This window comes from Electrona antarctica (genome assembly GCF_951216825.1).
Source record: "Electrona antarctica genome assembly, chromosome: 8".
Classification (NCBI taxonomy): Eukaryota; Metazoa; Chordata; class Actinopteri; order Myctophiformes; family Myctophidae; genus Electrona; species Electrona antarctica.
The window spans coordinates 40,748,737-40,772,457 of NC_136789.1; the positions used below are offsets into that span (position 1 = coordinate 40,748,737).

The 23,721-nt window shown below is 45.1% G+C and overlaps 1 protein-coding gene across 1 annotated transcript in view; it reads left to right on the forward strand.

The window, feature by feature from the left end:
• fstl4 (follistatin-like 4) overlaps positions 1 to 22,622 on the forward strand; it is a gene marked incomplete at its 3' end in the record, with an annotated part of 332,063 nt that extends 309,441 nt beyond the window's left edge. Inside the window, exons 13-15 of the mRNA XM_079508417.1 lie at positions 5,587 to 5,694; positions 20,306 to 20,415; positions 21,911 to 22,622. Of these exons, the coding sequence (XP_079364543.1) occupies positions 5,587 to 5,694; positions 20,306 to 20,415; positions 21,911 to 22,622 (930 nt within the window). The remainder of the gene's footprint in view (positions 1 to 5,586; positions 5,695 to 20,305; positions 20,416 to 21,910) is intronic.
• Between the last annotated feature and the right edge of the window lie 1,099 nt (positions 22,623 to 23,721).

Genomic DNA, 23,721 nt, shown 5'->3' on the forward strand with positions numbered 1-23,721 from the left:
GCGAAGGGACGTATTCAGTGCTTAAGCACCGCCTCTGGCGGTCATTCGGGACTCATAGAACCATAGTTACATACGTAACTTACGTTTTATCTAGTGTTCTAGTCCATTAGTTCTTTCTTCAGTCAGTTGGGTGTACCTGTGAACAGTTTTATCTAGTGTTCTAGTCCATTAGTTCTCAAACCTTTTCATGTCAAGGACCCCCAAATTGACATTTATTAGCCTGCGGACCCCCATTTGTACGGCTCTAGCAGTCATTTTCAACCGTTTTCATTTCAAGGACCCCCAGTTTGACATGCATTAGGCTAGACACCCATTTTAACGGCATTTCTATCTCTGGGACCCCAATTTATATTGTAAAATCTATGTTAAATCCCTAAAGGGTCCATTTGGTTCCATGTGTACACTCTCAGAGTTACAGTCCCACAAGGGTCCATTTGGATCTATCATTTTGCTGAGGACCCCCTGGAACTCCTTCAAGGGTCCCTGGACCCCACTTTGAGCCCTGTTCTAGTCATCAAGACATTTGACTACACAACCAATCGCAACGTGCTCGATTCAGCTTGATGCACCCTGGAACCTGCACCACTGTGCGACTGTGGCGACTGTGGCTCAGGAGGTAGAGCAGGTCGTCCAATGATCCATGGGTCGGCGGTTCGAATCCCGGCTCCTCCTGTCTACATGTCGAAGTGTCCTTGGGCAAGACACTGAACCCCAAATTGCTCCCGATGTGCTGGTTGGTACCTTGCATGGCTTCCGCCGCAATCGGTGTATGAATGGGTGAATGTAATGCACAATCTATGTAAAGCGCCTTGGATAAAGGCGCTATATAAATGCACCATTTACCATTTTACCATTTACCACCACGCAAGAAGGTGCGAGATAAAATAAATCAATCGCACCTCAAGCACTTTGAAACAATATGTTGCCCACTTGGATGCTGGCTGGCTGGCCGGTCATTCATCTCACCTGTAAAGGCTGCTTAGAGACCAAAGCCCTGTGGAGGCATTCCCAGGGTCAGCATCATTTATATAGCCTACTGCGCGCGGGAGGAAATAGACCAGATTTAAGGAGGAGGAGAAGATGACAGGGAGGGAGATGAGGAGCACAAGCTAGATGGGAGGAAGGTATTACAACAGACAGGGGAGACAAACCGAGTGAGTAGAGGGTAGATGTTACATGTCAGAACGTCATAGAACAACTGTCAGTTGTGTGCCAGGTGGCAGTGTGGTCTTGCATTCCTTGACATCCATCAAATACTTGCCGGAAATAAGGCTGAGTGCTCCTCCTCTGTCAACATATGGTTCTTTTCGACTCCCAAGAACTAAGCGAACTGTGTCGTGCCGTGAAACGTATTTCACGGGTGTCTACAGTAATTGGGCCCTGCTCAGGAGGTGGTACTAACCCAAGGTTCTGGGAGCCCAGAACTGACTGCTTGTACTTTCAAAACATTTCTAAAATAGCAGACCTACAAGCGTGCAACGCATAGTGACTGGTTGTTGTTGTGAGCTTAGTACACTTATTTTTATTTTATTATTTTTGACAAACCTCTCCCTTCAGGAGCGGTTCTGGTTATAATTGAAATGGAAACATAGAAAAAGCCATCATAAAACTTTCATGAAAGTTTCAGGAAGGTTCTGGGTTAACCTTCATAGTCGAAAAGAGCCAATGTCACAAATAAAGTGTGTGAAATTGTTTGAAAATAAGTGGCACTCAACTTGATTTGGAGACCTTACTTTCATGCATTACTAATTGAGTAATAGTACAGTTAATCTGTCAAATTACGCATTCAATTCAGAAACTCTCATTTATAGTTTGTAAGCTTCTGATTAAACCAATGCATGCTGTATAGTGACAATGCAATCACTGCAATTGATCTAAAGAAGTTCGCTCTTTACACTTTGATTAGATTAAAATATATGCCCTGCACTGATAGAGTGCTGCAGCTTCTGAGTTATGTTTCATCATGACATTAAGATTAAGGACGCTTAAAACCAATAATATTATTCCTGCATTATGCTCTATTACATTTGGCCTACCTTCTTCCATTTAATATTTTGCCTTGTCCTTTTTGCCCTTAATTTCAGGGTGTTTTGAGAAAGTAACGAAAAGTAAATGGTGAATGAATGAATGAATGAATGAATGAAATTAAAGCGTTCATTACATTGTTCATTTCATTCACCCATGCACACACACAGACAGCGGAGGAAACCATGCAAGGCACCAACCTGCTCTTCGGAAGCAATTAGGGGCTCAGTGTCTTTTTCAAGGACACTTTGACACTAACTCTGGGGGAGCCGGGGATCGAACACGGTTCTTTTTTTTCTTTTTCCTGAAAAGTAACAGTTTTGGACATACAGTTTGACAGTTTGAAGGCAGCTTGTGACCTTTTGCCTCACACGTAAACCTCGTCTCCATTTCTCTGTGTTTCTCACCAAGCTCTAGTTCACCAATGAAGCACGAAAATGGCACGAACATTACGAGTAAAATGAGATTGAGAGGCCCCCCCCCCCCCCCACCTCTCCATCGCCATCTCTCTCTCTCTCTCTCTCTCTCTCTCTCTCTCTCTCTCTCTCTCTCTCTCTCTCTCTCTCTCTGTAGCCTGTGGATGCAAGAGGTTAATACATCTTCCCTGTCTCTTTGCCCCATTTCCTCCGTCCATCTTGGTCCTGCACCACCAACGTTCAGAGCCTTCTCTTTTCCGCCACAAAATACAAACACAATGCCAGCTGAAATGGAATGAAGAGAGCGGGGGGGGGGGGGGGAATCGCTGCACCTGCAACACGATGCAATAACCGCACGTTGCATTTCAACAGAACTGCGCGAAACAGCCTGAGCAAAGCCTAGCAAGTAATTTTCACATTTTGTTGACAGCCGACGAATACCTGCAAGCTACACTGTTTTTTATGTAAAACGGTTCAGCCTCGACTGTAGCCGCCCGCACGTTCTGGAAAAGCTGCCTTCCTAATGGCGCCTGGTGTCATTTTCGTGTCCATCAAGTGATTACGCGTGTTGAGAAAGACCCCACCTTCTCACTCTGTTTGTCACTGTCAACGGGAGTGGCAGGTGTCTGCCAGATAAGTGAGTCTGAAGGGTGGACTATAGTGATTAGAGACATCGCCCTACAGCTACGCAGAGCCGCTTTGCTGTGTGGGAGCAGATGCACTGGATCATTACTTTGAATGATCAGTGTTTTCTGGCAAAACTCACTGGACATTTCCACTTCTGTTGTTGGTGCCTCGTGTCTTCTAACAGCATGGTGAGCATATGCTATTGTATAGCCACGGGGCTGACTTAGACTTAGTTAGTTTGAAAATAATAATACAAGTCTGGACCATGCATGAAGCGAGGACTCCACAGAGTTCATCATAATGACGGAACTTGAAAATGAAAAATGGAATTGCATGTTTTCACCTGCGGTGAAAAAAAATGAATCCATGAGAGAGCGCACCTTTGAAGCTAAAGCTATGTAGTCGGTTCCACTCTCCCAATCAATGAACTCAGCTGGCAGCTTGGCACGCACCTGGTCAGACTAATCATCCCGCAGCACTTCATGCTTTTCTCTTCTGATCAGAGCTGACTGTGGTTCTCTCGGATTCACTCCTCACCTCACCTCTTATAAGAAGACGCACGCAGTCGCATGTACGCGCGCGCACACACACACACACACACACACACGCGCACACACGCACACACACACGCACACACACACACACACACACACACACCTTGAATTTAATTGCAATTACTTTATTTATCTTGTCTTTATTATGACACACTGATTGACTATATAGACACCTTTTTTACGCTTGTTTACTGTTGCTTTGTAATATTCGTTTTTTTTAATGCATATTAATTGTCTTTTTTTCTTTTGCCTTGTATCTACTGTATACTACAGTACTTTATATTGTTTCTACTGTATACTACAGTACTTTATATTGTTTCTACTGTATACTACAGTACTTTATATTTTTCTCATACTTAAAATGTAAGGCGTAATTTTACGTTAACTGCTGTGCCGTGATTTCCCCCCTGCGGGATAATTAAAGGTATCTATTCAACACACACACACACTGCCGCGACGGACAGATTCCCGGAAACGCTCTCCTCCGCAGCAGTCAGCCGTGGAGGTGGAGCTTCTTTTCCATCCACCAGCTGTCTAAAAACTCGTAAATGACGTAAAAGACAGCTTCAACTGTCCGCGGCTGTGCGCTAAGGTCTGCTTACACTGACACACACACACACACACACATGCCCCACCCATAAATATCAGCATGTGGGCTGTGTGTTGCCGTGACAGTTGGCTGACCAGTGGAGAGCAGAGGGCTGGCCCCTCTATTACTGAACACAGGTCTCATGGTCTCGCTCCACTGAGGAGGGTGTCAGCCGCTCGCTGCTCCATGTCAACAGGAGCAGGGTAATGGATTGTGTTATTCCTCGTTGTTGACAATGCACCACACCTTGGGTTGAGTGGGTTGCCATTAGTCAGTCTCTCTCTCTCTCTCTCTCTCTCTCTCTCTCTCTCTCTCTCTCTCTCTCTCTCTCTCTCTCTCTCTCTCTGTCTCTCTCACACACACTATGTACCTTTCAGTCTTTCCATGCCTCTCTCAATTTCAATTCAATTCACACTCTCTCTTCTCCCTCTCTCGCCCTCCCTTTATCTCATTGTGCCCCCCATAAGGCTAAATGGATACAGAAAGGATTATTAGGCTCAATTCAGCCCCATCAGCAGAGCCTGACTGGACAAAGGACGGCCCCCGTCCCCTGCTCTCACTGTGTTACCACAGTGCTGTACTGCACGCACTGGACACATTGTTATGTTAATTCAATAATAGCATATACTATTATCGACATAATCTACTTTGTGTGACACTGTAGTATGACAAATATAGTAGCACATATATTTACCAAAACACATCAAAAGGTGAAATATGCATACTTTCCAATATAACATGGTAAAATATGTGACTCTACTGGCTCGCAGACTGATACTGTTGAATTGGAAGCAAGCACAGGTTCCAACTCACACTACACTTATGAAAGATGTTATGCACTATTTGCAATTGGAAAAGATAAAGTTTGAATTGAGAGGGAGTGAAGATAGATTTTACCAGACATGGCAACCCTTCATTGACTATTTCAATAGGTGCACGCTAACCCCTCCTACACAATAGATAACAAAATCAAAAATTGGAAAGGAAAAAATAAAAAAAAAAGGGAACAGAGTGTTTTTTCTTATTTTATTTTCTCATTTAAAAAGAAAAATGTCGTGTTGGGAAAGTTTGAGAGCAAGAGTGTCTGTCCTGTTGTCTTTATTTTGTTTGTCTGTTCACATTTGTCACTGTTTAACTGTTTTTAGTTTTTTCTTGTTTATCACATTTATGTACCTTTTTTATTATGTATTGTATGTCACTTAATTACTCATTATCTGTCAATGATATTCTGAAGTTATGTCATAATACAAAATGCCTAATAAAAACAGTATTTAAAAAAAAAAAAAAGTGAAATATGCAATGTGCAACAATATAATGGGTTAAATCTCTCTCTCTCTCTCTCTCTCTCTCTCTCTCTCTCTCTCTCTGTGTGTAGGCGGTAGCGACAGACGCTGTTCCAGTAAAACTGCTGTATGACAAGTCACATGACCAGGTGTGGGTTCTAACCTGGGGAGACATGCAGAAGACACACCCAACCCTGCAGGTATGGAGTGTGTGTGTGTGTGTGTGTGTGTGTGTGTGTGTGTGTGTGTGTGTGTGTGTGTGTGTGTGTGTGTGTGTGTGTGTGTGTGTGTGTGTGTGTGTGTGTGTGTGTGTGTGTGTGTGTGTGTGTGTGTGTGTGTGTGTGTGTGTGTGTGTGTGTGTGTGTGTGTGTGTGTGTGTGTGTGTGTGTGTGTGTGTGTGTGTGCGTGCGTGTGCGCGTGCGTGCATTAGTTGTGAGTGTTAAAGACGCTGTGTACTTTTCCTTTTCATTTGTCTCGGGACACAACAGTTCTCCTCTAGACCTCCCGATGTGGTTAAAATGTTACAATGTGAGGATGTCTTGCCTGCAGTGTATTTTCAACTAAGCGAATAGGGGTGAATAGGGCCATTTCTGATCATTAACTCCATATTGAATTGCATCACTCAAATACATAATTTTTTCATGGGCGATGTAACCTCAACAACCAGTAAATGAGAAAGTAGTCGAGAGAATGTGGAACTAATTAATACTCTCTGACATAGAGTAAAAAAGTTATATGCTTAGATGATTTCTATTTATACATTTGCGCGACTGTAATGACGAAGTGGGGAGGAGTCTCCACTTGCGCTTTATCGCTTACTCATGCAGAGCTTCTGTTGCTCCAGACTGTATGACGGAAGCATTTGAAGATTATTATTAATGGGAGTGTTTGAAAAGAATCCCGTTTCCTGGAAAGACTCCCAAGTTGGGAAGAACCTGTGAGAGAGAGCTAGCCGCCATGTGTGCTTCTTCCCATAAGAAGAACCTGTGAGAGAGAGCTATAGCCGCCATGTGTGCTTCTTCCCATAAGAAGAACCTGTGAGAGAGAGCTATAGCCGCCATGTGTGCTTCTTCCCATAAGAAGAACCTGTGAGAGAGAGCTAGCCGCCATGTGTGCTTCCCATAAGAAGAACCTGTGAGAGAGAGCTAGCCGCCATGTGTGCTTCCCATAAGAACCTGTGAGAGAGAGCTAGCCGCCATGTGTGCTTCTTCCCATAAGAAGAACCTGTGAGAGAGAGCTAGCCGCCATGTGTGCTTCCCATAAGAAGAACCTGTGAGAGAGAGCTAGCCGCCATGTGTGCTTCCCATAAGAAGAACCTGTGAGAGAGAGCTAGCCGCCATGTGTGCTTCTTCCCATAAGAAGAACCTGTGAGACAGAGCTACCCGCCATGTGTGCTTCCCATAAGAACAAAACAAGAGGGAAGAGCTCTTGTTAACCCTGCAGGATGCTCTGGGTTGTTTGTAGCAGAGTAGAACGATTTCAGGACTTTCTCTGACACCTTTATTTTCCGCAGCTGCCTGAGGGTGGTACAGGCGTTGCCTTAGAATTCTTTGCCACAGCCTTTGTGTGCATGTTCCAAGCCAGGTCCTCTGTGATGTGCACCCCAAGTACTTGAAAATGTCTACCCTCTCATTTTACAATTACAATTTACAATTTAGGCTTAATCCAGAGCGATTTACAGTAGACAAGATCAAAACATGGTAATACATCAAATACATAAAAAATAGAATCATACGTAAGCTAAGAACCTAACAGTGGAATATCTATATAATTAAACTATGCGTATACTATACAGTACACTATAGAGTGCTATGTTATGCTACATAAAATGCTATCTAAGTTACATAAGTTGAGCCTTTGCATACGCCTGTAAGGTCGTCGAGGCTAGGGCAAGTGCTACGGCAAGTGCTACGGGCTAAGATGGAGTCTGAAGAGGTGGGTTTTCAAACTACGGTGGAAGATATGGAGTGAGTGCAGTTCTGATTGCAATGGGAAGTGCATTCCATACCCTCTCCACTGGTTCCCCATTCAGCGATGCTGTTCAGTGCTAATGACGTACAGTAGATGACATTGGAGCACAGCCACGGTTGGTATAGGTATTAACATTGCAGGCATCTATACGCTCTGTTAGGCTGCTTAGTGAGAAGCTCTCTTGATGATATCCAAAGCACTTCTCTGCTCAAAAAAAGAAATAAACTTCCGTGGACAGGGCCCCAAGTGTCACTTTCTATTTAGAAAGCAGTGTTTGCGTGCAGCTGTACAAATACTTTCATTCTGTGCACATACATTAGGATACCAGGAAGGCATTATAGATGATTATCTGCATGAGCGCATCGAAGTAGAGAGAGCAAAACAGCCTCCCGCTCCTTGTGTTCCCTGTGATAAGTATTTCCGCGAGAGCAACTAATCTATGTATGTTTTAGAAACATTTACCTGATGCGGAGGGAAGAAATAAAGCAGCACTTCACAGCTGAGGCGCTAGCTGTCTGCTTTGTGACTGCGGTCCCTTTGGACCGCTGGTGTTGTGGAGACTTCACAAATGAGAAACGATCACAGGTGCGGCGGTGTCTAATCCGCCTCAGGGGATTGGGTGAGGCGGGGGGTGGGGGTGGGGGGGATGATGAGGAAAGTAGAATAGTTCTGGTTTATACCAGAGGGAAGAAGGCTGAGGTGTTTATAGTGTGTGTGTGTGTGTGTGTGTGTGTGTGTGTGTGTGTGTGTGTGTGTGTGTGTGTGTGTGTGTGTGTGTGTGTGTGTGTGTGTGTGTGTGTGTGTGTGTGTGTGTGTGTGTGTGTGTGTGTGTGTGTGCGCGCGTGCGCGCGTTTTCTGCGCACCGGGTATACGCTCCACCGTGCGTGCGTGCGTGCGTTTTCTGCGCACCGGGTATACGCTCCACCGTGGGAGTCCATTGTCAGCTTTGTAATGGACACAAACATGTTTATTGTTCTGCTTCGTCCTCTCAGAGGGAAGGATCCCATTCTAATCGCCGCAAAGGCGTGTTGTTTGGTCTGTGTGGCGTTGGGATTCACTGTGTCAATCCATTATGGGGATTGGGGAGGACACACTCAAAACGGAACAAATGGATGAAAGGTTCTTTCTTGGCCTGAATGGGGCGGTATTGAACTTCTACAAAGAACCACCTGAGCCCATGAGAATACTTAGTTTTAATTGAAGGGCTGTTAGCCATATAAAGGGATCTTTGTGAATCTGATATCTTCCACGTTCCTAGATAGTGCCTATTCGATACATTCTTTAGTTCAGTGCTGTGTTTTTCTTTTCTACCTGTGATGCCACCCAAAGAAGCATTTCATCCCGTGATTTTGTAACCCATTTTTCACCCCTGTGTCAATTATCTAATGTGATCCTGGGCTCTACACACCCTCCGCCAACCTGGGGAAAGCAACGGACTTGAACTCATGCTTCCTTCATGCATGAGTGTCCAAGTTGCTCCTTTACACCTGACAGGGGGGAGTTTCCCTGGTTGGACGTAGCGCGTGGAAGGAACACGTTATTCCAACCAGTTCCTTTCCCCTCCATCAGGCGCCCCGGCTGGCCAGGGGGAGGCAGTTTTAGCCAAAGAAGCAATTATGACTCTTCCTGGTATCACCATTGTTCCATTATTCCATAATCATTATCAGTTGAATAGCATATTCTTTAATATTTCCTCCCTTTATCATATTATTGAATATTCCTTTAGGTTATTAAGGAAGCAGTCTAAGCATATATTAACTTCTGATGACCTTCATAAGGCCTTAATTATAACTGCTATTTTGGTGACTTATTGCGACTGTAGGTCGCATTTACTATGAAAACCTGCATTTCCGTGTGTCATGTCACACCTCCATATAGGGTCACGCCTCGTGACATCACGCCTCCATATATGGTCACGCCTCCATTTACGGTCACGCCTCGTGACATCACGTGACATCATGGAGACCCTTATCTCCATATAAACTTGTCAGTCCATCACGCCTCGTCACATCATACCTTGTGACACCCTCCACATGTCAGTCTGACATCATCAAAGTTCAAACCCTTTTCACTCAAGACACGCTATATATGGCCATGAACCCTGGCCATACCTGTTTTTCATCGTGCATTATTTGGTCAAAGTTGATCCCATGCGACATCACACCTCCATATATGGTCAAGCCTCGTGACATCATTCCCCACCTATCCTTCCTGTTCAGACATTCCATATGTTGATCTGACCTCATCAAACCCTGTACACTCAAGACACGCTCCATATATGGCCAGTACAGAATTAATTCCATATGTTGATCTGACCCCCCATGCCAAAGCGCCAGTGCTCGTCCAGCAGTCTTCCGTCTGGGCATCTTACTGGTAGTGTTTTTTTCTATAGGCAGGCATCAAATGGTGTGTCCCCATTATTATTATTATTATGAGCCGACAAAGGTGTGGCTCTGAAGAAGGCTGGCTGTCTCTAAGGCTCTGTTTAGATGACAACGCCATTTTCGAGGGTTTGACTGCAACAAAGTGAAACCACCTACCAGAGTGGAAATCTTTGAAAACGCTCCGCCTCGCATCTCTGTGTAAATATGCAATACAGGAGAAGCGGAAAAACGTGTGATGTCATCATGGCTCAAGTCAGCTCACGCCACGTGGCGTATGCTATTACATCGATGTAAGCAAACGGCTGTGATATTAGGAAGTAGAACGGAAGTGGTTTACGCATGCGTAACACTTATTACGCCCCCCTCCATCTGTGACGCACACGGAACTGCTTCGTCCCTACTCATGTACAGTTGGAGGCCATCGATATTGTCCCTTTCTTTTTGCTGAGGTTTGCGTGATCTGCGCAAAAGGACAGTTAACCCATTTTGGGCGGGAACCCCTTTTGGTGTTTTAAACATTATGTTATAATTTAGCTATTGAAAAATAGCAGATCTACAAGCTCATAGCGCGCCACCGAGTGGCGCGCTACGAGCTTGTAGGTCTGCTATTTTTGAAAAACTGGAGGATTTAGAAGGATTTTTTAAAATGTTGAGGTCAGGCCTAAATGGGTCAAATAATAAGGGACAATATCGGTGGCACCCAACTGTATGACATTCCAGTAGGACAAAACATTTTCCGTTGGTGGGAATTAGTGCTCGGCGCTGGCATTGCCTAGGGGGTGAGGTTGATCATTTTCAATTGTGTTGCGCTGAGTCTGCTCTAGCGGACTTTGCAACGTTCGGCGCATAGTAACTGGCTCGTCCGGTGGTGCCTCTCGTTGCTCAAGTCCGCCAGAGAACTGTTTTTTGCCTAACTACTGCTGTATTGTATGACAAGGTCTACATTTGTATTAAGTGAAGTGAAGATGCTACACTTGGCCAAGGACCGGTTTTGGATTGGAACGATATTGCAAACATTTTGCCATTCGTCAAAGTCTGTACGGATTTACAGTACCTTCACTTCATGAGCCAGCTCTTTCTCTAACTTACGCTCACAAAGTATGAATGGGGCTTTAGAGTGTTTGTTGACGTTGTGGTGCTTCTTTCTTTTGGTGTTTTAAACATTATGTTATAATTTAGCTATTGAAAAATAGCAGACCTACAAGCTCATAGCGCGCCACCGAGTAGCGCGCTACGAGCTTGTAGGTCTGCTATTTTTGAAAAATCGTGAAAATATTTATTAGAGTGTTTGTTGACGTTGTGGTGCTTCTTTAGAGTGTTTGTTGACGTTGTGGTGCTTCTTTGGGCTTTAGAGTGTTTGTTGACGTTGTGGTGCTTCTTTAGAGTGTTTGTTGACGTTGTGGTGCTTTAGAGTGTTTGTTGACGTTGTGGTGCTTTAGAGTGTTTGTTGACGTTGTGGTGCTTTAGAGTGTTTGTTGACGTTGTGGTGCTTTAGAGTGTTTGTTGACGTTGTGGTGCTTCTTTAGAGTGTTTGTTGACGTTGTGGTGCTTTAGAGTGTTTGTTGACGTTGAGGTGCTTTAGAGTGTTTGTTGACGTTGTGGTGCTTCTTTAGAGTGTTTGTTGACGTTGTGGTGCTTTATAGTGTTTGTTGACGTTGTGGTGCTTCTTTAGAGTGTTTGTTGACGTTGTGGTGCTTTAGAGTGTTTGTTGACGTTGTGGTGCTTCTTTAGAGTGTTTGTTGACGTTGTGGTGCTTTAGAGTGTTTGTTGACGTTGTGGTGCTTCTTTAGAGTGTTTGTTGACGTTGTGGTGCTTCTTTAGAGTCTTTAGAGTGTTTGTTGACGTTGTGGTGCTTCTTTAGAGTGTTTGTTGACGTTGTGGTGCTTTAGAGTGTTTGTTGACGTTGTGGTGCTTCTTTAGAGTGTTTGTTGACGTTGTGGTGCTTCTTTAGAGTGTTTGTTGACGTTGTGGTGCTTCTTTAGAGTGTTTGTTGACGTTGTGGTACTTCTTTAGAGTGTTTGTTGACGTTGTGGTGCTTCTTTAGAGTGTTTGTTGACGTTGTGGTGCTTTAGAGTGTTTGTTGACGTTGTGGTGCTTCTTTAGAGTGTTTGTTGACGTTGTGGTGCTTCTTTAGAGTGTTTGTTGACGTTGTGGTGCTTCTTTAGAGTGTTTGTTGACGTTGTGGTGCTTTAGAGTGTTTGTTGACGTTGTGGTGCTTCTTTAGAGTGTTTGTTGACGTTGTGGTGCTTCTTTAGAGTCTTTAGAGTGTTTGTTGACGTTGTGGTGCTTCTTTAGAGTCTTTAGAGTGTTTGTTGACGTTGAGGTGCTTTAGAGTGTTTGTTGACGTTGTGGTGCTTCTTTAGAGTCTTTAGAGTGTTTGTTGACGTTGTGGTGCTTCTTTAGAGTCTTTAGAGTGTTTGTTGACGTTGAGGTGCTTTAGAGTGTTTGTTGACGTTGTGGTGCTTCTTTAGAGTGTTTGTTGACGTTGTGGTGCTTCTTTAGAGTGTTTGTTGACGTTGTGGTGCTTCTTTAGAGTGTTTGTTGACGTTGTGGTGCTTCTTTGTTGTGAGGTTTAGGTGTGTTTGTCATCCAGTATAGCTCTTCAAATGGAGGCGAGAGAAATTCGATGAAAGACTTTTCTTCTTCCAACAACTGCTTTTTTTCCCTGCCCGCTTTCCGTCGTCTCATTTTTCCGAGAGAGGGCAAAGGGTAGAATAACACCTTTTATGCAGAAACATCCTCTTCTCGTTAATGATGGTTTATCTGGACTGCAGATGAAGCGTTCTTTTGAATTTCATTTACTCAAAATGTTTTTCTTTTCCTCTGCAGTCGTTCAATAGCGATGAATAATTAGAGGATGGGGCATGAATCACTCAAATATGCAATTGCAGTGAAACCGCATAATGGACTGGAGGGCATATGGATCACACCACAAATAAATGGCCTGATAATGTCATTATCATTTGGGCTGTAGGTAATTGACCTCTGCATCAGCATCCTGTCACCACCGGAGGCACTGCTATAACGGGGCGGCTTGTGTGTGCGTGCGTGCGTGCGTGCGTGCGTGCGTGCGTGCGTGCGTGCGTGCGTGCGTGCGTGTGCGTGCGTGTGCGTGTGCGCCTCTGTGTGTCTGTTTCAGGACGTGCATCCATGCACATGCCAGTGAGATGGGCCTATTTTCAAGCAGCCATCATTTATAATGGCTCAATATCCCTGTACAAATAAGGGAGGGAGTGTGATTGTCAATTCATTAGAGAAGACAAATAGAGGAACATAGGGCGGGCGAGCTGAGACGTGGCCTTTCAGACTGTCAGTCCTGTCTGTGCAGCATCGTGCCCAGGGCCAAATCAGCCATTTGGGCCGTGGCCCAGGGGCCCTTGGCTCTCAGGGGCCCTTCGAGGAAACTGGACCGCGTGGTATTGGGTTTGAGGCCCTGAAATTGTAGCCTGGTTAATAAACCAGACCGAATCAGCCGTTGGCAAAAAAAAGTTGCCTACCAGCGGATTTCGGTCTGGCGAGGCTCAGTAGCACGCCTCTTTCCTACAATCGAGAACAGGTCGGACCAATCGGGACACGGTATGCAATATGGGCGGGCTTTGGTACAGTGACGTTCAATGCTTGAGACTTTTGACTGACAGTAGCTCTGACCAATTGCGTCAAAGAGAAAATGTTCCCCGGGAAATGAAATCCAAGTGGAGCCAGCCCAGACTGATATACCGCGACAGTGTTGTGTGATATTAGTCTGGCTTATTAGCCAGGCTACTGAAATTGGCCATTGATTTAGTTAAATTTAGGTCAAAAAGGTGATAAAAACACAAAGAATGTGCACGCACGCGCGCTATGGGGACCTAAAAAACACTACTGGCCCAGGGGCCCTCATGGGGGTTAATCCGTCCCTGATCGTGCCAACAAGATGTTCACTCTTGGCTGCAGTTTATGGCCATGCCCAGTGTGGCCACACGGTGTCTGACTACCAGTTTATGGCCATGCCCAGTGTGGCCACACGGTGTCTGACTACCAGTTTATGGCCATGCCCAGTGTGGCCACACGGTGTCTGACTACCAGTTTATGGCCATGCCCAGTGTGACCACACGGTATCTGACTACCAGTTTATGGCCATGTCCAGTGTGACCACACGGTATCTGACTACCAGTTTATGGCCATGCCCAGTGTGGCCACACGGTATCTGACTACCAGTTTATGGCCATGCCCAGTGTGACCACACGGTATCTGACTACCAGTTTATGGCCATGTCCAGTGTGACCACACGGTATCTGACTACCAGTTTATGGCCATGCCCAGTGTGGCCACACGGTGTCTGACTACCAGTTTATGGCCATGCCCAGTGTGGCCACACGGTGTCTGACTACCAGTTTATGGCCATGCCCAGTGTGACCACACGGTATCTGACTACCAGTTTATGGCCATGTCCAGTGTGACCACACGGTATCTGACTACCAGTTTATGGCCATGCCCAGTGTGGCCACACGGTATCTGACTACCAGTTTATGGCCATGCCCAGTGTGACCACACGGTATCTGACTACCAGTTTATGGCCATGCCCAGTGTGGCCACACGGTGTCTGACTACCAGTTTATGGCCATGCCCAGTGTGACCACACGGTATCTGACTACCAGTTTATGGCCATGCCCAGTGTGACCACACGGTGTCTGACTACCAGTTTATGGCCATGCCCAGTGTGGCCACACGGTGTCTGACTACCAGTTTATGGCCATGCCCAGTGTGGCCACACGGTGTCTGACTACCAGTTTATGGCCATGCCCAGTGTGGCCACACGGTGTCTGACTACCAGTTTATGGCCATGCCCAGTGTGGCCACCCGGTATCTGACTACCAGTTTATGCCCAGTGTGGCCACACGGTATCTGACTACCAGTTTATGCCCAGTGTGGCCACACGGTGTCTGACTACCAGTTTATGCCCAGTGTGGCCACACGGTGTCTGACTACCAGTTTATGCCCAGTGTGGCCACACGGTATCTGACTACCAGTTTATGCCCAGTGTGGCCACACGGTATCTGACTACCAGTTTATGCCCAGTGTGGCCACACGGTATCTGACTACCAGTTTATGCCCAGTGTGGCCACACGGTATCTGACTACCAGTTTATGGCCGTGCCCAGTGTGGCCACACAGTATCTGCGGGGCAGGGGTCGCGAGACATGGCCAAAGCATTTCCGGGGGACCCCGAGCCAAAAACGTTGAGAACCCCTGCCATAGAGTAAGATAGAGTTACTGTACAACAACTCCATTCACTTCATGGGCCAGTCCAACGGTGGCTCTTCTACATAGACACCGGATGTTTGCGGAATGCATTGGAGTCTATGGGCTCGCGCGAGTACCGGGCTGTTTTCTGCCCCCTCAATGTCGCAACTCTGTCTATACTCTATGGCTCTGTACTTACCGTACCAACTTGCCTCATACAATAATTAATTATTACCTACTAATTATTACCTGCCGTACATACCTATCTACCTAGTACCTACCTACCAAAGTCGGTCGGTCGGTCGTCTTGTTTCACATGGTATTTGAGGTGACGTGTCTTCAGAACACTGAATTGGAAGGTGTTGTCATTTGGAAAGTGTTGCCGAGGCGCTGAGCAGGATCGGCCCTCAGCAGCTTCGTCAGACTGTTCACAACTGTTCATTACGTGTGTGTGTCCCGGGTGCAACAACACAAGGAACTCTTGACCATTCTTTAAATAAAATAAAAAACGACCATTGTTCTATCCTTAGAACATGCACTCCACTGCGTGACGACGATGCGTAACGGCTAGTGGCTTGTAGTGATATATTGAATCTCCCAAATGACACAGATATATTGAGCCGCTCGAGGAATTTCATCTCATTTCCAAATGGATGTAGTTAGGAGCCGGTACGTTAAAAAAAAAGAAAAAAAGAAAGTGCAACTCAGGGGTTTTGTGGAGAATGAATGTCGTGGAACAGCAAAACCATTCAGTCACAACCAAATCCCCCCCTCAGGTGTTCGCGGCCCCCCACCGGCAGCCAGAGATGTGCTGCATGGTGGGGGAAGTGAGACTCGATGTGGGCCTCTGTGCTGAGTGTGTGGATATGTAAACCGCCAGATGAGCAATGACAATGGGAAGCCACTGGCGTTAAGTTCAGAGCACCTTCAGCCCCAGAGAGCATAACAGCTGCCTAATTATACTTGAGTGATATTAGAGTGAACCTCATTAACTTCCCCATTGTACTCTGCAACAATTATAATGATCTATTTTTCTTTCTTTTTTTGTTGAAAGGATCATCTCTACGATTGCCAAAGGGAAAGAGTGCAAGCTTAACTATTCTATGTCACGGAGAATAAAAAGCTCACTGTACTGTATCCAAAGTAAAACCTGTTAGCGCCGTTACTTCATAGTAGAGAATAGAGATGCACCGATATATCGGCCGTATATCGCTATCGGCAATATCTGCCTTAAAAATGCAATATCGGTATCGAACCGATATCAAAATATTAATATATCGGTTTGAAGCTGAAAAAAGCCTTTTGTGATGATGAAGGCTGCATGTTATGGAGAAGTTTTAAAAAGTATCAACAAGTTGGTAATGTGTTAAATAATAAAATCACACCCGTGTGAAGTGAGGGGCGCTCTTATCATCGTACATCATCATGACGTAAATAATGCCTATTTGCTCAGACACTATGACATAAAATTCTCCATTCATTGTCAATGGGAATTTAATGTAAGACAAAGTTTGTGGACGGTAACTAAAAGCTGGATGTAGGAGGGGCTAGCACCCCTCAAAAATACTACATTTACATATGTGCCTCAATAGCCCTAATACATCAGGTAATAAGAATGCAACATTTCAATACATGCATCCCAACTTTCTAGGAAGTTAACTTAACTCTGACAGTGTACACATGGAACCATTTGGTTCCATGTGTACCAGCAGAACCATTCTGCTGGTAATACCTTGGGGAAGCGGCTTTAGTGAAGCTGCCATAGGCTTCAAAAAATGTAAAGAAAAGAAGCTCAGTTCCTTTCCTTTAAAAGAGACCCAGTATCTCTCTTTCTGCAATACTCTTCTTTGACACACTCATAATAACATGAGTGGGTTTCTAAAGCCTAGAAGTTTTTTAATGTCACAAAATCAAATAACACAAGTGATAGAATATTCTGGTTGCAGAAAAATCTCATAATTACATTTTTGCATGAAACACATCTTCAGACTTCAGACCTCCCCCTACCACTCCTCTCTATACTTGTATCCATTCTGGTCACATTTGATTTGATAGATGCTAGTAGTAGTTATAGAATGCATTATCATGCCACGTTAGGCAGATGCTAGTTTTTATTTATTTAACTAGTCTAATTTATTTAGGCACAAATTGTTCTCTGCACTGTACTTATCTGACTTTACCTTGTTTGTTGATTAAGCTTCATGCTTACGCTGCTTACTCTGATCTTACTCTTGTCACTCTGGATAAGAGTATATATAAGAGCTAAATGCAAGTAAAATGCCTGAATTGTAAATTCAAATTTTAGTGTTTTTTGTGAACAATTCTATTCCGCCATAGGCCTTAACAACCTCAACCAAAGTCTCATCGCTCAGGCATACATATTGAAACGTGTCCCGGACAGGGTAGCATGTGGAGGGAGCAGTCCATCCAAACAGGACAGGGTAGCATGTGGAGGGAACAGTCCATCCAAACAGGACAGGGTAGCATGTGGAGGGAGCAGTCCATCCAAAAGGGGATGAGTCTCCCTCCACTGAGAAAACAGCCGTCTCTCCTTCTAAAGACCGTTATCGTTGAGTGACTTCATCGGAGAGCTCAGCTGAGGCCGTGTTTCACCGACTTGCAGTCATGGGACATATTGTACAGTAGATGTTTATCTGCTCCAGGATATATGGGCGGTTAAGTCCCAGGATATATGAACCGTTCCCTTGCTGGCGATAACTTGTGGAAGCAGCAAGGTGGCCAGGTGATTACAGCGATCATGCCGTGAACTACAGATCACACGTTTGATTTCCGTACCCTGTCTACAGTTGGAGGCCATCGATATTGTCCTTTTCTTTCATAGCGCTCATAGCGCGCCACCGAGTGGCGCGCTACGAGCTTGTAGGTCTGCTATTTTTGAAAAATCGTGAAAATATTTATTTCAGAAAACTGGAGGATTTAAAAAAAAATTGAGGTCAGGCCAACTGTAAGTGTCCTTGAGCAAGGACACTCTGCCAAATGCTGATTGTAAATGAATGGAGGTGACTCCTCTCCGTAATCAGTACATTCATTTTGCCCTATTTTTAGTCTCATCCAAAGCTGTACTCCCACAATATACAGCATATTGAGGATTAGGAATAGGAATTGATAAGACTTTATTGATACCGCAATGCCATTAGGGATTATGCTCATTGGTGATTCTTTATCGATTCCATTATTGATTGCTGATTTTCAGTCTGCAAAAAGAGTACTGCAGGTCTACATAATAGGTTTTCAACTATTTTAAAAGAAGAAAGAAAGGCATGCATTATCTTCCTAATAACATTCGCACATGTTAAAATTAATTACAATGCTTGTTGTCATTTTCAGTATAAACACATGATGTCTTGGTTTTGCAGTAAGAAACAGAAAAACAGCATTGATAAAAAATAAATTGACATGCTCGGAGCTCGGATATGTTTCCATGAAAGATCACACCGTTCACATATTCAATATTGCTCATTGACAAGTGCAGTTACTGTTGCTTCACAGTACTCACCTCAATGATTCAGTTACTGTTGCTTCACAGTACTCACCTCAATGATTCAGTTACTGTTGCTTCACAGTACTCACCTCAATGATTCAGTTACTGATGCTTCACAGTACTCACCTCAATGATTCAGTTACTGTTGCTTCACAGTACTCACCTCAAGGATTCAGTTACTGTTGCTTCACAGTACTCACCTCAAGGATTCAGTTACTGATGCTTCACAGTACTCACCTCAAGGATTCAGTTACTGTTGCTTCACAGTACTCACCTCAATGATTCAGTTACTGTTGCTTCACAGTACTCACCAAGGATTCAGTTACTGATGTTTCACAGTACTCACCTCAATGATTCAGTTACTGTTGCTTCACAGTACTCACCTCAAGGATTCAGTTACTGTTGCTTCACAGTACTCACCTCAATGATTCAGTTACTGTTGCTTCACAGTACTCACCTCAAGGATTCAGTTACTGTTGCTTCACAGTACTCACCTCAAGGATTCAGTTACTGTTGCATCACAGTACTCACCTCAAGGATTCAGTTACTGTTGCTTCACAGTACTCACCTCAATGATTCAGTTACTGTTGCTTCACAGTACTCACCTCAAGGATTCAGTTACTGTTGCATCACAGTACTCACCTCAAGGATTCAGTTACTGTTGCTTCACAGTACTCACCTCAATGATTCAGTTACTGTTGCTTCACAGTACTCACCTCAAGGATTCAGTTACTGTTGCTTCACAGTACTCACCTCAATGATTCAGTTACTGTTGCTTCACAGTACTCACCTCAAGGATTCAGTTACTGTTGCTTCACAGTACTCACCTCAAGGATTCAGTTACTGTTGCATCACAGTACTCACCTCAAGGATTCAGTTACTGTTGCTTCACAGTACTCACCTCAATGATTCAGTTACTGTTGCTTCACAGTACTCACCTCAAGGATTCAGTTACTGTTGCATCACAGTACTCACCTCAAGGATTCAGTTACTGTTGCTTCACAGTACTCACCTCAATGATTCAGTTACTGTTGCTTCACAGTACTCACCTCAAGGATTCAGTTAAAGGTTGCTTCACAGTACTCACCTCAAGGATTCAGTTACTGTTGCTTCACAGTACTCACCTCAATGATTCAGTTATTGTTGCATCACAGTACTCACCTCAATGATTCAGTTAGTGTTGCTTCACAGTACTCACCTCAAGGATTCAGTTACTGTTGCTTCACAGTACTCACCTCAATGATTCAGGCGATGGTTATGAATGTATTTTACAACTTTAGGATCGATGGGTATCTAAAGCCCAAACCACTCCAATGGGTCGTTATGCAACTCCTTGCAACCAAACGGTTGCGAGTAGATGCATGTAGACTCATGTAGACGCATATCTACAACCAGTGAATCGAACCAATTTAATCACTTGGGTCGACTTGCGTCGACATGCGCTGACGTACAACATCAGGACATATATCACCACTGGGAATGCTAAAACCGTTTTGATGCGACTCTCGACCCATTGGTGTGGTTTGGGCTTAACATGCAGCCATGTTGCAGAACACTTTGGCAGGATTGACAGCATTGTTAATGTAATAATGATACAGTATTGAAACCAGCAACTGTTTCTGTGTTGTAGATGATTACAGCCAGGTAAAGAAGAATGTCCTGAAGCTGCCTGTGTGTGAAAGTAATCCTGTCTATATTTCCTCTGACTCTGCCTCTCTCTGTGGACTTCCAGGTGATCCCCCAAGCCAGTGTGGGAGAAGTCCACCGTGCCATCCGTACAACCTTCCAGAGGGTTGAAGACTTTTTCATTCCTCCGACCAACTTGATCATCACTCACGTCAGGTGATGCACAAACGCACGCACAAACACACGCATGAATGCACGCACACACGCACATTAGTGGAAATTAATGAAGTGCATTTACTTAAGTACTGTGCAATTTTGAGTACAATTTTGAGGTATATTTTTATTTTACTTAAGTATTTTCAATTTCCAATACTTTTGCTTCTACTCCACTCCACTACATCTCGGATACAAATATTGTACTTTTACTCCACCACATTTATTTGAAAACTTGAATTGTGACCGCAGGTGCAGCCGCGCCCGGCAGCCGGAAAAAACTACAGTTATCAACAGGCCCGAAAATTAAGGCCCGGCCCTACCTGGGCCCTCATCAAACCCTGTACACTCAAGACACTGCCCCCGCTGCCACACTTAGATCTCCATATATGGAGCTGACCTGTTCTGACATTCCATATGTTGATCTGACCTTATCAAACCCTGGACACTCAAGACACGCTCCATATATGCAGAATTCATTCCATATGTTGATCTGACCTCATCAAACCCTGGACACTCAAGACACGCTCCATATATGCAGAATTCATTCCATATGTTGATCTGACCTCATCAAACCCTGGACACTCAAGACACGCTCCATATATGGCCAGTACAGAATTCATTCCATATGTTGATCTGACCCCCATGCCAAGTGCCAAGGGCTCGCCCAGCAGTCTGCTGTCACCCAGGCGGATGCGTGCACGCGACTTCGCCCTTTAGGGCGAGGTCGCTTCTCGCCCTCAGGGCGTCTTACTGGTTATTACAAAACATACTTTAACCACTTCAGCCCTATATACATTTGTACATACAGTTATTTTCAACAGATTTTTATACATTTGAAAGCTTGAGTACTTTCTACTGTACTCTAGGTACATTTTGATGTCGATACTTTTGTACTTTTACTCAAGTACATTTTGAATTACGGACTTTTACTTTGTACTTCTATATTTCAGTATTGGTACTTTTACTTAAAGGGGCATTCCACTCATTTTCAACATTTTACTATGTCATTAATATACCTTAGAGCTGTTGTGTGGAAATAATAAAAAGGTTCCCCCATTCGGTGTTTCCTAGAACTAGAGGTCTGAAAAAAATCATTAACATGGTGAAACACATCTTGATGATGTCATCAAGATGTGTTTCACCATGTTAATGATTTTTTTCATAATTACAGTTCTAGGAAACACAGAATGGGGGGGCTTTTATATTATTTCCACACAACAGCTCTAAGGTATATTAATGACATAGTAAAATGTTGAAAATGAGTGGAATGCCCCTTTAAGTAAAAAATGACTTTTTCCACCACTGCGCACGCATAGACACATTTCGCCCCTTAAAACACCACCTCATTATTCACTCATCACAGCCATCCCTGTAAAAATGAAGGCGAAATGAGCAAATGAGAATTCTAATGAGAATCCCGAACGGGTAATAATAGTCGCCCTCTGCATAAAGTCGCGAGGCTATTAACCTTTTCTTCCAACTTTGCCAACCTCAGGTTCGCCTTCGTCTTCCTCAAGAACGAACCCGCGGTGCACAAGATCGACCTGGAGACCTTCCGCCGCGTCAAGACCATCAGCTTCAAGAACTACAGCTGTGTTCCTGTCAGCATGGCCTACACGCACCTGAGCGGCCGCTACTTCGTGCAGTGCCAGGCCAGGGGCCACCTGCAGGCCCCGCCCCAGCTCCTCCTGGACGGCGTGACGGACGCTGTGGTCGGCCCCAATCACAACGTGACGGGCCGGCCCTACGTGTCCCCGGACGGCCGCTACATCGTGACGCCCGACCCGCTACGCTCGAAGCTCGTGGTGCAGGCCGTGTCGTTCCAGGGTAAGCTGGGCGTCGGCCGCGAGGTGGACGCCAGCCCGCTCGCCGCCGTCGTGTCCGACCTGGTGTTCCAGCCCTCATTCGCCGAGTCCAACCGCTACGTGGCGGTGGCCGCGTCCGGCGCCGGCACGGACCTGCTCTTCTCCGACCTGTCGTCGAGCCGCGCCGAGGTCCTCCGGAGCCTCAAGGAGCCGCTGGCCCCTCAGGCCTGGCCCTGGGGAGGCCCCAACAGGGTGGTGGTCTCCAGCGGGCTGTTCGGACAGTACCTGGTGACGCCGTCGGCGGAGTCCCTGTTCGTCCTGAGTGGCAAACAGAAAACGCCACACTGCGAGGTGTCAGACATCAAGAGAGGGAACACAGTCGTCTGGGTCGGGGAGGTATGAGTGAAAGAGAGAGAGAGGGGAAGGGGAAAAAATCTGAAGGAAGGAGGAAAAAAATGGGTGAAATAAATGGAGGGGAGAGAGAGAGAGAGAGAGAGAGAGAGTGCTAGAGATGGGGAGAGAGAGCTAGAGATGGGGAGAGAGAGAGAGAGAGAGAGAGAGAGAGAGAGAGAGAGAGAGAGAGAGAGAGAGAGAGAGAGAGAGAGAGAGAGAGAGAGAGAGAGAGAGAGAGAGAGAGAGAGAGAGAGAGAGAGAGAGAGAGAGAGAGAGAGAGAGAGAGATCAGGCCAAAATGCTTATTATTAAGATTTATGTGGACTTAAGTTGTGGACTCGACCCTGGGACTGAGCGAGAGGAGGACACGCCTGGGTTTATTGTAACAAAAGTACACTTAAAAATAGAGTAAATTGAGAAAATAATATAAAGAAACCCTGTTGTGATATTGCTATTGGGAGAAAGTGTCAATGCCGTTCAGTGCAACAGTGATCTGTGTGTACTTGAGTACAGTATTCAGAGTTGTACGTTATTGCACTTCCTTCCATGCTATCACAGCAAATAGGTTACCTGCAGAGGGGTTATCAATGAACAATGAACTATGCACAATGCTCACTTTTTTTAGAGTAAAGCTTTTTCGTTTGGGTTTATCTCAACAATGTTTGTCGTTTTTCACCAGTGCTGCATAATAGTCACCACGATATGTCTCTCTGTCTGTCCGTCTGCCTCTAGTGTATGTGTGTTATCTGCCCTTTTAAAAGCTACGAGCTCATCCGTTCCAGTATATCGCCTTTGTCCTTGTCCATGGTATTGTACTGTATGCTCCCTTGAAAGTTTCCATCCTCCCCCCCCTTGCCAGCGAGGCTGGCTTTATGCACATGTCACCCCCTATTTACAGTGTCTTTCCAAAGAAGCCCACTTTGCCGTCCGTTATAGCCGTGGGAAATAGATGTTTTAGAAGTGGACTGCAGAGGTCCACCCAGAGCTAAACTAAACATGCAGGCCGCCCAACAATGGTACAAACTGTACCTCTCCCATCTATTCTGCACGTTCAGCAGGCTGTGGCACAATGCAGTGCTCTGAGGTCTGTCCTGAAAGCTGCCACTTAG